General features: G+C 39.7%; 1 protein-coding gene across 2 annotated transcripts in view; it reads left to right on the top strand.

Moving 5' to 3' along the window:
* The first annotated feature begins 2,451 nt into the window (after positions 1–2,451).
* metap1d (methionyl aminopeptidase type 1D (mitochondrial)) overlaps positions 2,452–16,566 on the top strand; it is a 31,248-nt gene continuing 17,133 nt past the window's right edge. For both annotated transcript variants that reach the window (XM_039657431.2, XM_039657432.2), the window contains exons 1-9: positions 2,452–2,530; positions 5,510–5,673; positions 6,371–6,520; positions 6,631–6,779; positions 10,059–10,101; positions 10,203–10,366; positions 12,325–12,422; positions 12,905–12,952; positions 13,075–13,153. In XM_039657431.2, the coding sequence (XP_039513365.2) occupies positions 2,491–2,530; positions 5,510–5,673; positions 6,371–6,520; positions 6,631–6,779; positions 10,059–10,101; positions 10,203–10,366; positions 12,325–12,422; positions 12,905–12,952; positions 13,075–13,153 (935 nt within the window). In that variant the 5' untranslated portion in view covers positions 2,452–2,490. The remainder of the gene's footprint in view (positions 2,531–5,509; positions 5,674–6,370; positions 6,521–6,630; positions 6,780–10,058; positions 10,102–10,202; positions 10,367–12,324; positions 12,423–12,904; positions 12,953–13,074; positions 13,154–16,566) is intronic.

Below are 16,566 nucleotides of genomic sequence, written 5' to 3'. Positions count from 1 at the left end.
AGAGCTTAGCTTTAAAGTTGTGCTGTGTTGTTCACATCATCAACATTCATATAATTATATTCAGCATGAGTCAGAGCTCTACATCAGTAGAGGACACCAACCAAACAATCACTAAACATTCGTAGAACTGATCCTTGACTGAAGATTTAGCTGTATAATGGTGTGCTTCATTGGACATTTTGCAGTCACCCATGATTTGAGCATGATAAAATGTATCAATGTTTCGGTTGGTGCGTGTTTCCTTGGATCCCAGACAGATAAGGTCAGAAATTACAGTCTTGAGCACTTGGTCTTACCCAGCCTGTTCCAAAACTGTTTTCCTCTTATAACTCACATAGCAAACAACTGCACAGCTGCCTTTATTCATGACTCACATAACAGCCATATTTTGGGGATATGCAGCGTGCTCTACTACATGAACCACATGCTATCAGAAAAAGAGACATTATTTTGCTATTTTCACTGTGCAATCATTCGACACTGGAAAATATGCATGCAATTAAATACTTCTCAGATCATGAAAATACATACTGGGCTATCAAACCCACAATCAATGTCAGGTGTTTTCATTCTTTTGACCAAATATTATCATCCTCTTGAGTGGGACCCTAATCCTAAAGTTTAAAAGGCATACATATTATTATACATTTTCATGTATAAATACATTAAAGGTGCAATATTTAAGAATTTTGTAGCAAAATATCCCAAAAACACTTGCACGGTGTTAAATATTTATTTAAATTGTGTAAATGTTTCCAAGAATTTGTAAATTCAGAGAAATTCACAATTTTAAAGTACCATATCCCTTGTCACTTGTTCACCTGTCAATGAAGTAATATCCACGTTATCCCTGGTTTCTGCTAGTACTGCCATAGTAACCATGGCAACAGACATGGACAGCTGTGTAACGTCTAGTGAAATGCTTGTTGATGTTTCGTTCAACTGATCAACATAAACAAATTAATGTTATATCTCAACATGATAAAATGTTAGAATATGATCAAGTATGTTATTCTATAATGTCAATTTAACTTAGCTGTCTCATGCAGCCAACAAACTAATACATAGAATAACATTATAACTTTCAACACACAACTTTCAATGCTGTTTAGTATGATAGTGTAGACCAAGTGAAACAGTGCAGCGTTACCTCTCAATTTTAATTTGTTGCATAAACTGACCAGTTTGAGTAATTCAGCACTCGCGGGTAGTTCGCTAGAATTAAATGTCCTCGTTAGGACTTGTGTGTGGTGCTGGTACGTCTCTTTAGCAATCACACCCTGCTTCACACCACAGTCATGTTAAAAAAAAACATGAATATATTCACTCATCCATAAACATTATTTCCCATAAACATAATTAAATCTATTGGCATGACGACAAATTTCATGATTCCGCTTATTCGCTGCATCATAAATCTACGCCTTTGTTATTGTAATAGGTTAGCAAAAATTACATATTACATATTAATACTGTGACAAAATATTGTTATAAATGTGTAAAATATGATTTGGCATTTCTTTGGCATTTTTAGACACTATGATTGTGTTACTATTTTAAACCAAATTGCATTTATGTTAATCAATTAAATTATTAAAATGTTATTAATTATTTTATTTTAATCTATTTATTATTTATTTAAATCAAATTTCATTCATTCATTATTTTAATCAATTCAGTTTTTTTCAGTGTTTTTCTCTAAAATTTAAAAAGGACCCCCTAGCTCTCCCTTGCAGCCCCTTTGGATCCTTGGAGCCCAGTTTGTTAAAACCCTGATCTATGTGATTCAATCTAGATTTTTTTTTTCATGCATTCTTACCAATTTAAGCTTCAAAAACAGGACAGATCTTACAGTATGGTATTATCGTATAGCATTCAGTGTGTAATCCTTATATTTAACATCTATGCAGCTGAGAAAATAGTAATACCATGATATTATGCAATCACAAATGCATTTCTGTCTTCTGAATTCCAGAAACGTCCATTATTGTTTCAGCTCTGTCTCAGAAGTGCAGGTCTGAGGTCTGGGGTAGGCCCACTCTTGCCACCAGCAGGTGCAGAGCTGCTTTGACCTCACACCCCTCATTTAAGTTCCCTGGGCCGAGCATCAGACCCCCTTTGTCTTGACTCTTTTCACACACCATATAGCCTATGTGCAAGCCCTCCAGATAAAATTGAGGGTTATTATGTATGGAAATAAGGCAAACATGCCTGCTTAACAAGTCCTACATAGTGCTTTTTGTTAACCATGCTCATAGGAGTCTGTGAACTACAGAATTGATGCAGCTGGCAAATATTTTAACTAAATGTAGGGATTTTTTAAATAAATAAATAATATTAATAATAATAATTACACGTCTACACTACGGTTTTACAATAGTTAATTTTAATTAATAAATAATATTACTCTATACAAAATAATCTAACGTGAACACGCGAAGCGCCCTACTGTTTGTTTGGAAGAGCACGTGACTCCCCTCCGTGGAAAACATGGCTGCGCCCTGTGCCGCTCAATGCTTTTACAGAACAGGTAGGTTTACAGGTTCATTTAGGAAGAGGTAGACTTTTCTGTCTAAATTGTACAACATGAACACTCATTCGGACGGGAAGGCAAGCCAATGATTCAGACGAGACAGTTTGAGCTCATGTCTTATTATTTATAATCGCTTATCGGCAGTGTACGCTTAATACTATAAATATAAAACCGAATGCTGCTGCGCTGTTTTATAAGGTAACGACCGTTAGCCTATAGTCACCATAGTTGGAAATATAGTTTAGTTGTTGATCAAGATGGGGTTTCAACTTTTATATTTGGTTCCTCCAAGTAAATCTTTAACAATTAAAAATAAACAATTTGAACAATTTACTTATTCATACTTACTTTTCCAAGAGGCTTGACATATGGCACTGTCTTGGAGCTCTTTATTGTTTGCTGGTTTGGCAGAGTCTTTGTGGGTCCAGTAGAAGTAAATAGGGAAAGTAGCATTACAACTCTCGCTGTCTTTTCAGCCTTGCCACTTTTCCTTTAAATTTAAATGAATTATATCCCAAAAGTGAAATGTTATGACTTATTTCATCCCTATAATTTCTAAGTGGTTAAACTAACAGTGTTACAACAACTCACCCTGTGTTACAACTCCATGTCTCTCCTACAACAGTTTTCGAAAAGGACCTGACCTTCACATTTTTCAGTAATACAATCAATAGCAAAATAAATACCAACCAAGCAAATACATTCACCTCATGTTTCTGTTTAAGATTTTCCAATTTATTTAATTGATGGTGTTTTCTTCAAGATTATTACCAATGAATGATCGGGTACAGTAATAAAAACAGTAGAGACACATAACATGAGCCAGTTGACATGACGATAATTATTAATAATCACGAATTGGTGCAACTGCTTTGCCACTCAATAGATAAAAACTAACAAAGTTTTTCATTTTTTTACAGCATTAATCATTAAACTTGAAATTAATTATTTTCTCAATAAGAAATAAATAACTATTAATTGCTTACATTTCCGTAGTTATGAAGTTAACAATCAACAATTAGACAAAAGGCCATTCAGAAGAATTAAGATAGACCATCCAGAATGTTATGAGGCATACTTATTCTAATCTTGCATACTGTTTAGGATAGATATATATGTGAATTGGGAATGGCCGCCTCTGGGATTACAGCGCAATTAATGGTAATAGACTGACATAAGATTATCAGATCACATTGATATACTGCAGTCCTGAAGTTACAAGGATTATGAATTACAGCTAAAGCACCAGAATAAGTCTAAAGTCGACCACACACATACACACAAAGGGAATTCAGAGCAATCCACATCCTTGGCCACATCCTTTGCTCTCTGCCACCCAAATTGTTGTCACTACACACACCATCTACCCCACCCTGGGCTAACCCACTACTGCCTTTATTCTAAACCCCCTCAGCCACCCCTCGCTGCTTCTGAGTTACTCCCTTCATCAGTGGTTTTTCATCTTAACTCAACCCCTGCATAACTGCACTTATTTTGGGCTTTTGACCACAGTGTCTTCAGAAAAAAACATTATTTTTTTTTTCCCCTTTAGACAAACCTCTGCTCTCCTTGTTGGTATGGTTACAACATGGTTGTTGATGTATGGTGGTGAATTATTTTCATTTGTGTTATTAAGCCTCATATCATGAGAGCATCATTGCATGGTGTAATTGTTTGGAATTTTTGTTTACATTGCAGCTGTGTTATTCTTTTGAGAAAGGGAATGGGTTTGGGACATGATTCACTGAGTCTGAGCAAGGAATATTTCACTTGGCAAAGTTCATTTGAAAATTTGGTTGAAATGCCCTGCAAAGTCATCAAACAGAGACAACACTTTAGTCACACAGATATGAATATTGTGATATACTATTTTACATCTAATTTAGATATATATAGAATTTTCTATATCTAAGTTAGTGCTGTGAATCACGAGTTAATTGCACAGGTTTCTGTAAGTAACCGTGATTAATCAGCCTTAAAAGGATACTCCACTTTTTTTTTGGAAATAGGTTCATTTTACCAGTCCCCCTGAGTTAAACAGTTGAGTTTTACCATTTTCAAATCCATTCAGCCGATTTTCTGATATTTAGAAGAATATCAGTAACCAGACAATCAGTAACCAGTCAATGAGACCAGAAACTGTCTGGTTACTGATATTTTTCTAAATATCAGAAAATCGGCTGAATACATTCGAAAATGGTAAAACCCTACTGTTTAACTCTGGGGTAGTGGTAAAATGAGCCTCCAAAAAAGGTGGAGTATCCCTTTAACATTAAAATTGCTAACCATAAATATATTTTCAAATTGATGTAAAAATGTATTGTTAATCTAATCTAAATCATATGTAAAAAATGTGGAAGCTTTTTTTCCATTGAATATAATCAAAAAAAAAAAAAAAGTAATTCCGACAATTTATCTAACAATTCTGACTTTTTTCTCCCAATTGTGAGTTTACATCTCACAAATGTAAACTGGAAAATGTTAGCTAAAGTCAGAAAAATTGGTGAGTTGCGTGAAGAATTGAGTGATTGTAAAGAATGTAAACAAATTAATATATAAAGATTTAAGTGATATAAAGAAGAATTGTGTGATATAAACTTGCAATTCTGATTCTTTTTTTTTTCCAGAACATTACAGTAGTGAAATTTTAACTTGTTAGAGAGCCAATATTAATTACAAATATATATATATATATATATATATATATATATATATATATATATGTGGTGAAATAAGCTAGTTAAAAGTGGCAAACATTTAGTTTTTTTTTTTTTCCCCACATCCAATGCAGTGGTTATCGATATACAGTCTTGTTCCATACAGTATATCGTTTGGAGTGCCCTTTGGACTGAACATTTACACTCACTATAATTTCGAATCACTCTTGATAGCCGAAAGAGAGAAGTACATGAAAAAGAGAAGTTTGCAGTGCACTATTATATCACACCATTTGTTCATATTTTGGGCTGTGAATAGGTGGTTCGAGGCTGCTACAGAGAGTGGCACAGCTGGCAATCTGCAACAGGAGCTCATCTGGTACCAACCAATGCCCACCTCACCGAAGCTTCTTCTGGAGGAAATCAAAAAGTTCCAGTGTGGTCCGGCCTGCCATAGTGTGCCCCTCTTATGCTGTACCCAAGGTAATCAATGCATCATCACATGACTCTGAGGGGCCATTTGCACTACACCGTTTTCAACTACGCTGGTTTTTTTGGGGCCTGAAAGCACAAACTTTTGAAAACTGGTTTCAAAGTGAACGCTTTTGAAAACAATTCCATTATTATCTTGGTGTAAACTACAAAAACGCTATTTTGTGAATAGGGTGATATCATGTGTATGGTATTACATGTTCAGTCTATGGGCAATGGGCATAGTTTTTCTTTACAAAGTGACCTCGCCAACTACTGGCCTGGCAGCATAATACAGCATTTTTTAATTGTTTTTGCGGATCCCTGTGATCATGGATGGCTTTGACAATGTTTAGACGCCATGAAATCAAAATTGACAAATTTATTATAAATGATAACATTTCTTTAATCTTTGATCAAAATAATTTCCCCTCCTTCTTGCAACGACTGCTCTTCTAATGTCTGATGAAATGTTTACTGGCGTGACTCACGCGAGGGGCAGGTTGCCACTCACATGAGATCACAGCTATAGAAAAGCACAATGATCCAAACTATTCCTTATGGACAATATCGTGTCCCGCCCCAAATCTTGTTCGAGAAGCCCTTTCACTCAGATGTACGTACATCTTAATAGCAAAGAAAGGACTATCGCAACTTTCGTTTGATGTCAACTGTAAATTTTTAAAAAGACTTGCTCTTTTTTTCTCAGCACATTCAGAGGCCGGACTATGTATCATCCAGCAAAGTGCCCGAGTGGCCAGATTACATAGAGATTAAAGATGAGGAGCAGATCCAGGGATTAAGAAGAGCATGTCAACTAGCCAGACACGTACTGCTTCTGGCAGGAAAGAGTTTGAAGGTATACTCTGCACTTATAAGAAATTTGAGACTGTAACATGGAATAAGCTTGATGTGACATGTCCATGAATTGTTATTTGCAGACACCTCACAATATTGTTTGTTTGCCAGGTTGGCATGACGACAGATGAAATAGACTTTATAGTCCATCAGGAAACGATTCGTCACAATGCCTACCCCTCTCCTTTACATTATGGGGGGTTTCCGAAGTCTGTCTGTACCTCTGTTAATAATGTAGTATGCCATGGCATTCCAGACAGGTAACACAGTGCTATTAAATGTCAATTCTTTGTTGTGACTATCTGAAAGTCTATATTAGTATATGGGTCAATGGCATAGAACAGGGGTACTCAATCGTGCTTCTGGAGGGCCAATGTCCTGAAGAGTTTAGGTTCAGTCTGCTCCAACACCTGCCCAGAAGTTTCTAGCAGAGATGCGCAGCTCTGCTATTGGAGAAAGTGTAATGGTCAACTTGGATCACTTGTGGCTTGATAACATTACAGCCTTGACGTCACTGAATTGTTTTCAGAATTGTATGACAGTCAATCCCTGTTTGCGAATACCATAGAAATGAATTGTCAAAAGTGAATCATACCTACAAAATTGTTTGTAAAAAAACAGATTTTTTTTGTTATAAACTTGTTGTACAGTATATAGCTCACTAAAAAAATAATATTGAATGGCCAACATGTTACTGTACAGGTTGTCAATTCATGTAGTAAGAATCTAGCCTGACTTCGTCATACTCATATTCAAGAAAGAATATGAGTCTGAAACTCCTCCATTGGGCTTTGATTATGAGGCGTGTCGTACCCGAACCAGGACAAAAAAAACCTCTGCACTCAATTGGATAGTCGGTAGACCTACCAACCAATCAGAGCAACGCATAAGTCAACTCCTTTGCATAGCGCAGTTTTCAAATACAGAACGTAGCCTACTTTATTTATTTTAGAAGTTAAATAATGAGTGTTACTTCTTTTACTTACTTCCTCATGAGTGCCACCAAAGGAGAAACCACAACGACCACAGGCTTTTCATTACGTCCCATCTTCTTAACGACCGTCAGAGCCAGCTGATAAGTTACACTTTTCCCGAATCATGTAGGAAGGACGCCAAAAATATCTTTCCGATCGACAAATACCTTGATTGCAGTTCTCTGTTTGTCTATTAAAATGAATGTGCTGTCGATTTTTTTTTTTTTACTCAATTCTCCAGCTGCAGTCATCTCTGACGGAAACCAGTTAGCACTCTTTGATAACGTGACGATTACGTCCCTGCAGATCATCTGTCCATCATGGTATAAAGCCCGCCCTGGCAATTTGATTGGCCTGTCCATTTTTTGCCTGATCATAATTACTCCTCAATGGATCGAGTCCAGACCGAACTTCCCGACCAAAAAATATTGTGGGCGGAGTTCGGGCTGGCATCCAGGCTAGTAAGAATCTGTTTTATCACAAAAGCATACTGATATCAGCCTAACCTCTACTGATATCCTTTTGGGTTAACATTAGAAGCTCTGCTTCACACACTCAAAAGTGCCTTGATTACCTGGTTTAGCTGTGTTTCATTTAAGGTTGGAGCTAAACTTTTCAGGACATTGGACCTTTAGGCCCCGTCCACACTACTGCGTTTTCGTTTAAAAACGGAGACCTTTTGCTACGTTTGCACCTCCCGTCCGCACTAAAACGGGAAAAACAAAGACCTAAAACGGAGAAGTTTAGAAACGCTGCAGCTGCGTTTTGCGTTTTGAATCTCCGGAGGGCGTTTTAGTGTGGACGAGACAAAACGGAGAACTTCATAAACGCTGACGCAGAAGCTGACGCTTGGCTCTATGATTGGGTGTTATCAGTCATGACGTATCCTTCCCTGATTCGTCATTCACTGTTTACACCGGCACGCGCATGCCCACTGTTGGTGAATGGTCACGTGATCCGCGTTTTCAGTCGTTTTAATGTGGACGGAGATCGTTTCTAATACGCAGATAAAACGCTGGTGTGGACGGAGATCGTATTCGTTTTAATTCTCCTTTTTTAAACGAAAACGCAGTAGTGTGGACGGGGCCTTAGGTGTAGGGCATCCCTGACATCAAATATCATGATAAAGGAAAAATATTTTACAAATCTAGCTTAATGCACATGTATCAACTTCTTAAACATTCAAAAGTTTGAATTTATTTGAATTTATTTACTCAAGAAGAGTAACGATCCAGTAAAAAGTGATATTTGACTTTTAATTATAAAATAAACTTTTTGGGAGTCATATGACAAAATAAGACATTCGGATTTAAAGGGATAGTTCACTTTGAAATTAATTTTTGGTATGTTTTAGCTTACCTCAAGGGTATCCAAGATGTAGGTGTCTTTGTTTCCACAGTAGTTTAAATTTTTATATTTTTAGGTCAAACCGTTCTTGTCTGTCAGTCATATAATGCAGGTATAGGGGTCCACCTCAAAAAGCATGCGCAGAGAAGTCCAAATTAAACATGATTTAATGACTTGTAAATGTTAGTACACATTGATGGCCTAAGACACGAAACAAGCGGTTTGTGTGAGAAAACGAACAGTATTTACATCGTTTTTACCTCTTGTCACTTGGACGTGGCTGTGGTAAAAAAAACGATAAACGTAAAAACGATAAAAACGTAAAAACGATATAAATACTGTTTTTTTTTCTCATACAAACCGCTCGTTTCGTGTCTTAGGCCATCAATGTGTACTTACATTTACGAGTCATTAAATCATGCACACTTTTTGAGGTGGTGACCATAGACCTGCATTATATGACTGACAGACAAGAACGGTTTGACCTAAAAATATCAAAATTGAAACTACTGCGGAAACAAAGACAGCTACATCTTGGATGCCCTTGAGGTAAGCTAAAACATATCAAAAATTAATTTCAAAGTGAACTATCCCTTTAACTGTACCTTGTCTTAAAAAGTTATCAAATTATCTGACTTATTAACCTTGATACAAAAGCTGTGTCCCAATTCAGAGGCTGCATCCTTTGAAGGCCGATTGCGTCACAGCAGCGTGACAAAGGATTACATTATGTATTATTATGGACAGAACCACACATATTTAGGCAGGTTGTTAACCCTGTTTTGTTTTCAGACTGTTGAATATCAATTTCAAAAAAGTCCTTTAAATAATGTAGCCTCTGGTACACAGTTAGTCTTGAATTGTTTTCTGCATGTTGGTCACACCATTTTTTTTTTTTTTTGCATATATCTGCATGTTGGTTGCAATTACACGTAAAACATAGGAATTTTTCTTTAATTCAGAAATGAAAAACATAAAAGAATGTGAAGAGTTCAGAATGACAATTAATTGGTAATCTTCATTGCCATTAAAGTGAAATTACTGAACTTAAATATACAAGCTTGATAAAAATGGTCATTTTAGAAGAAAATTTCAAATGGCATTTAGAGGTTTTTGCATCTGAACTCTTTATGTATGAATTGAATCTTTAATGTATTTTTGAACATCTTAATACAATAGTCCTGTCTTTTACAGTCAATATTGTGTTTTATTTTCTAGTCGGCCACTGCAGGACGGAGATATCATCAATATAGATGTCACAGTGAGTCCTCTCTTAAATTGTTAGTTAATTGTTGTTAGATTCCAATGAAGTTCTGTTTCATGCATCTCTGTATCTGTAACTAGTAGATTTGCATTCTGTAGGTTTATTTGGAAGGTTACCACGGTGACACCTCAGAGACATTTCTGATTGGCTCAGTCAATGAACAGGGGAGGAAGTTAGTGGATGTGGCTCGTCAGTGCAGAGATCATGCCATCGCCGCCTGCGGACCTGGACAACCTCTGTGCATCATTGGCAACACTATAAGGTCCGTTCCCACACTCATCCCAGTTTGCATCGCCGCTTGAATTCTTAACATCATCCAGCACCTTCAAGAATGATGTCTGTGGAAAATGTTCTTTTATTCATTAAATTCACCCACTTTCTCTTTTTTGTTGTTAAAAATAGCAAATCTAACCCCTAAACCTCTCTGTCATCCCTATTGTGCACAAAAGTATGCAATATTGCCTTGTCAGGCTATAAAGCCCTTATTTGATAGTGTAGTGTCTGAAGAAGGACTACACAGAGTTAATGTATTTCTCAGTGAGCTCCGAGCAAGCAATTACCCAGAGTGCATTGGGGTTTTTCCTGCAAAGGGGTGTAAATTACAGGTTAGTTTGTCTTGTTGGATGTGTGCATGTGTCTGTGTGTGTGTGTGTGAGAGAGAGAGCGAAGTAAATTACAGGCTTGCTCCTGCTGTCTTTGAGAATCGTAGACTCTGCCAGGGTGGATTCAGCTCCCCACAGAGACACGAAAAGATCCGCAGGAGCCTTTTCACAGAGAGAGAGGACATTCTCAATCACTCACATACAGTACAGACATCTTTAACAACATCTTATTGACTTTGCACTTCTAATACAAAGACGTAAATCTGCAAAATATCAATTGTAGAGATGCTGATATTGGTTCAAGGTCAAAACATGTACCTGAACAAAGTTTACTTTGAATATTTTATTATTTCTACTTTAATAAATATGTGTTTTGAATGAATCTTGAAATTAATACATTTAGGTGATTAAATGTGAGGATTTTCATGCATTTTGTGCAGTGTAGCAATATATATTCCTTCTGTGCCTGAGGAAGCAATGCTTTTGTTGTTTCTCTCTCTCTCTCTCTCTCTCTCTCTCTCTCTCTTTGCGTAGGATTCTGAGCTTCTACAGGGACATACACTGTTATTATATACACACACAGAGGGAACAATTACCTCTCCTCAGGAAAAAGCACTTAGACCTCTTTCACTCCTTCTCTCCCTTTTTTTTTCTTCATGCTGGCACCCTGGCATCCTCTCTCAAACTGTCTCTTTACATTTCTTTGTCTCTGTCTTTTATTCTCGTCTTTTGTGTTATACACCTTCTTTGTCCTCTACCTTTCCCTTCCCCGAATATAATAATAATAATAATAATAAAAAAACTATGCTTGAATGTTTCTAGTGTGCATTTTAGACACTGTAAAAAGCTGTAGGCAACATGGTTAAATTTGACATGTAGAAGGCAACTCCCTAATTGGGTGTAGACTCATTGGTAAACCAGAATTTACTTTTACATTTGAAGGGTTAGCAAAAAATGGAAATGAAATGAAAAACATTGTCATCAGTAACTCACCCTCATGTCGTTCCAAACCCGTAAGACTTTCGTTCATCTTCAGAACACAAAAGATATTTTTAATGAAATCTGAGAGATTTTAGTCCCCTCATCGACAGCTACACAACAGACAAGAGATCGTAAAACTAATCCATATGAATTTAGTGGTTTAGTCCATATTTTCTGAAGAGACTAACTAAAGATGCTTTATATGATGAACAGATTGAATTTAGGCTTAAATTCACATATAAACATAAACCGAAGTTCAACCGAACCTGCTTGACGCGCAAGAACAAACCTAATTGGTTCTTCCAGAGGCTCAAACGTGCTGCGCGACACATGAGAATGAACCTCATATGTTCTTGCACGTCAAGCGAACATATTTGAGCTTCAGTTTATCATGTTGATGATGGTGTTTCTTTAGAAAATTTGGAATTAAACACTCAATTCATATGGATTAGTTTTACAATCACTTTATGAACTTTTTGAAATGTCATTGTGGTAATCTGAGCGTGAGTAAATGACAGAATTTTCATTTTTGGATGAACTACCTTGTTAATTGTTTAGTAGAAACTTTTATCCAAAAGAGAAAAATATCATACATACATCATAGTATTCCCTTATCATCTTTGTTTTTGAATTACAGCAATATAGCTAATTCAAATGGATTCCGCTTGTGCCCATATTTTATCGGTCATGGGATCGGAACGTATTTCCATGGTCATCCAGAGATATGGCATCATGGTAAGAGGTCAAATTATTTAATTATTATTCATTCGTTGTACTTCATTAGTATCTTCATTAGCCTTGATTGGCTTGCTTAAAGGGATAGTTTACGCAAAAATATGTTTTCATTATTTACTCACCCTCATATGTTTCCAAACCTGTATGACTGGATATTTTCAAAAAAGCCTCAGGGTTTTTTTCTTCTTGTTTTTCTCGTCCTTCTAATGGAAGTCAGTAAGGTCCAATGTTGTTTGGAAACTAATGTTGTTCAAAGTATCTTATTTTATGTTCGTGCAGGTTTAGATTAATATGAAGGTAGTAAATAATGACAGAATGTTGCGTTTTGGGTGAACAAACACTTTAATATGTCTAAGCTTTACTTATTTAGCTATTTAGTTTTTGTGTTATTGTAACTGTATGGAAGAAGTGGATTGACGTGATCAGCAAAGGTGTTTTACCCTTATTATCACCAGGGTTCATACTACTTTTCTCTTTTACAGCCAATGACAATGATCTACAGATGGAAGAGGGCATGTCCTTCACCATAGGTCTGTGTGTGTACTGATCATTGTTTTAGATCACAGAGAGACTGAAAATTATTGAGCACCTCAATGTAAGCAAGCATTTGTAGGATTTTAGGAAGTTTAACCATCTTTTCCCATTTTTCCAGAACCCATTCTTATGGAGGGATCCTCAGAATTCAGGATCCTGAGTGACAAGTGGACTGCTGTATCTGTGGATGACAAAAGGTGTGGTTCAATTTTTGTCACCCAGTTCTTGAATGAGAGCCCAATGCAGCCATTTACATGTAGCCTACATTAATCATTCATTACTTCATGCAAGAATAAGTGGGCAATTTCTATTGAGAATCTTCAAGAACTTTGTTTCTATTGGCTGTTGACATTTACCTCAGAAAGACTAAGTACCCTCAGAATTTGAAGCACACGGAGAGCTAAGTGCTATGCTATAAACTTTCCTTTAACAGCATATATTTCACTGGAGAGCACTCCAATGTTAATTGCAAATGAGCTGATTGCCCTGTTGGCAGGTGAGAGCAGAGTGTTACTTGGTCAGTGGTTGATTAAAGCTCTGATTTTTAAGTAATAATATGTATGACGTAATATGCATTTATTCCTTTAATTCTACTTCTATGGCGTTTTTTTTTTATAAATATATATTTTTAATTGCAATTTCTGACAAAATATTGTTGAGCTTGACATAAAAATATATATTCATAAAATATATAAAAATGCCCAATGAGTTTTTTTTTTTTTTTTTTTAATTATTTAATTTTTTTATGATAGGTTACATTTATCATTTTTCAAAGGAAAATACAACACCACCACAATCTCATGGCAATTCGTAACTATTTAACATTTTGGCAAATTGGAGATCGGGCTGGCATCCAGGCTATGGCTATATAGTATGAATTTGTATACGATCTCATTCTGCTTACTCCTCAGTGACGGGTACATTTAGAGGCTGGGTTAGAGGTGAACCATGCTTAATTTTTTCTAATGATCGTAAGTTTTTGTAAGATTCACACAAAATCGCCACCTTGTAACATATTTCTTTTTCCCTGTAACGGTTACCAGCTGGAGTGCCCTATTTATCCACCAGAGGGCACTCCAGATAAGACTAGGTTTCACACAAACTCCATTTCCCATAAGCCCCGTACCTAGCACTGATCACCGGCACAGGTGTTCCTCATTTACCTCTCCATATAAGCTGCTCTCTGACTCTCTATCAGTGCGAAGTCTTGTTTTGCCCTGGCAACATTTCTGAGCGGTTTCCCTGTGTTTCTCTGGATTCCCTGTGTATCGACCCTCGACTGATCCTGGACTTTGTATCTCTGTTTGCTGCCTGCCCCGACCCTTGCCTGTTATCTCTGGATTCTGATTGTTGCCGCCTGTCCTGACCTCTGCCTGGTATTGTTTATGCTCTGGATTACCTGCTCTATATTGTATGCCGATCGTTGACTTCTGCCTGTCTGACTATTCTTAATAAATATAACTGCACATGGATCTGCACGCTTCTGACTCCTCATGACAGAAGACTTCGCCGACACAAGATCCAGCAGCCATCATCGTCATGAATCCAGCAGTCAAGCTTATGCGTCTCCGTCAAGGAGATCATTCCATTGAGAATTATGTTGCTGACTTTTTAGAGCTGGCTCACCTGACCTGCCTAGATGAGGTATGCTTAATGATCTTTTTTCGTGGAGGACTATCTGAACCGCTCAGTTCGTTCATGCCCTTGCATGATCCTCACGGGACTTTAGAGCAATACATTGACCTGGCTCTTCTGTTGAGCGGATCATCATTTACTGTGGGCTTTGAGGAGAAGGCCGAGGGGGCGTTCCCAGAGACCGTCCAGCCAGAGACCGTCCAGCCAGAGACCGTCCAGCCAGAGACCGTCCAACCAGTGACCGTCCAGCCTGTGACCGTCCAGCCAGTGACCGTCCAGCCAGTGACCGTCCAGCCAGTGACCGTCCAGCCAGAGACCGTCCAGCCAGAGACCGTCCAGCCAGAGACCGTCCAGTCCGAGACCGTCAGCCCTGCCGAGCCTGCACTTCACTCAAGCCTCGCGAGTGATGAATCTCCAGTTCAAGTGAGTCATCATGAGTCTTCAGTTCATGTGATTGAATCTTCAGTTCAAGTGAAACGCCGCCGCAGGAGGAGAAGGAGGGCTCGTTCAGTTCGCCAGGCTTCGGTGAGCTTACCAGGACTCCTCGCCCTGCCGGTCCCGCCTCTGCGCTTCGCCCTGCCGGTCCCGCCTCTGCGCCTCGCTCTGCCGGCCCCGCCTCTGCGCCTCGCCCTGCCGGCCCCGCCTCTGCGCCTCGCCCTGCCGGTCCCGCCTCTGCGGCTCGCCCTGCCGGCCCCGCCTCTGCGCCTCGCCCTGCCGGCCCCGCCTCTGCGCCTCGCCCTGCCGGCCCTGCCTCTGCGCCTCGCCCTGCTGGCCCCGCCTCTGCGCCTCGCCCTGCCGACCCCGCCTCTGCGCCTCACCCTGCCGGTGTCCTTCAAGCTCTGTTCAAGCTGTGCCCTTCAACTCCCTGTGGACTTCTCCAAGTATTTTTTTGGGGGGGGCAGTAGGTACCTTGTGAGGGCCATGGAGGCGATACAGACATGGCCTTTATCTCATCCTGCTCCGCCGTGGCCGCCCGAGGGGTTCTCACCGCCGTGGCCGCCTGAGGGGTCTTCACCGCCGTGGCCGCCTGAGGGGTCTTCACCGCCGTGGCCGCCTGAGGGGTCTTCACCGCCGTGGCCGCCTGAGGGGTCTTCACCGCCGTGGCCGCCTGAGGGGTCTTCACCGCCGTGGTCGCCTGAGGGGTCTTCACCGCCGTGGTCGCCTGAGGGGTCTTCACCGCCGTGGCCGCCTGAGGGGTCTTCACCGCCGTGGCCGCCTGAGGGGTCTTCACCGCCGTGGCCGCCTGAGGGGTCTTCACCGCCGTGGCCGCCTGAGGGAGCTTCACCGCCGGGGACGCCCGAGGGTCCCACAACTCCGCCCTGGTCACGTCCACAGCCTGCTCTGCCCTGGCCATGCTCACATTTTGCTTCGCCTTGGAAGCTCGAGGGTCCGACAGCGCCGCCCTGGTCTTCGACTGCTCCGACCTGGTTGTCTCCACAGCCAGCTCCGCCACAGTCTCCAGGTCCTCTTCCGCTCCACGGGCCTGGTCCTCCAGATCTCTCCTGGACATTGTAAGGAGCGTCTGGAATCCGCTCCTTAAAGGGGGGGCTATGTAACGGTTACCAGCTGGAGTGCCCTATTTATCCACCAGAGGGCACTCCAGATAAGACTAGGTTTCACACAAACTCCATTTCCCATAAGCCCCGTACCTAGCACTGATCACCGGCACAGGTGTTCCTCATTTACCTCTCCATATAAGCTGCTCTCTGACTCTCTATCAGTGCGAAGTCTTGTTTTGCCCTGGCAACATTTCTGAGCGGTTTCCCTGTGTTTCTCTGGATTCCCTGTGTATCGACCCTCGACTGATCCTGGACTTTGTATCTCTGTTTGCTGCCTGCCCCGACCCTTGCCTGTTATCTCTGGATTCTGATTGTTGCCGCCTGTCCTGACCTCTGCCTGGTATTGTTTATGCTCTGGATTACCTGCTCTATATTGTATGCCGATCGTTGACTTCTGCCTGTCTGACTATTCTTAA

Source organism: Pimephales promelas, chromosome 6 (assembly GCF_988280905.1).
Source record: "Pimephales promelas chromosome 6, fPimPro1.hap1.1, whole genome shotgun sequence".
In the NCBI taxonomy this organism is placed as follows: domain Eukaryota; kingdom Metazoa; phylum Chordata; class Actinopteri; order Cypriniformes; family Leuciscidae; genus Pimephales; species Pimephales promelas.
Note: the sequence above shows the minus strand (reverse complement) of the source record. Positions and strands in the feature narration are given on the sequence as shown.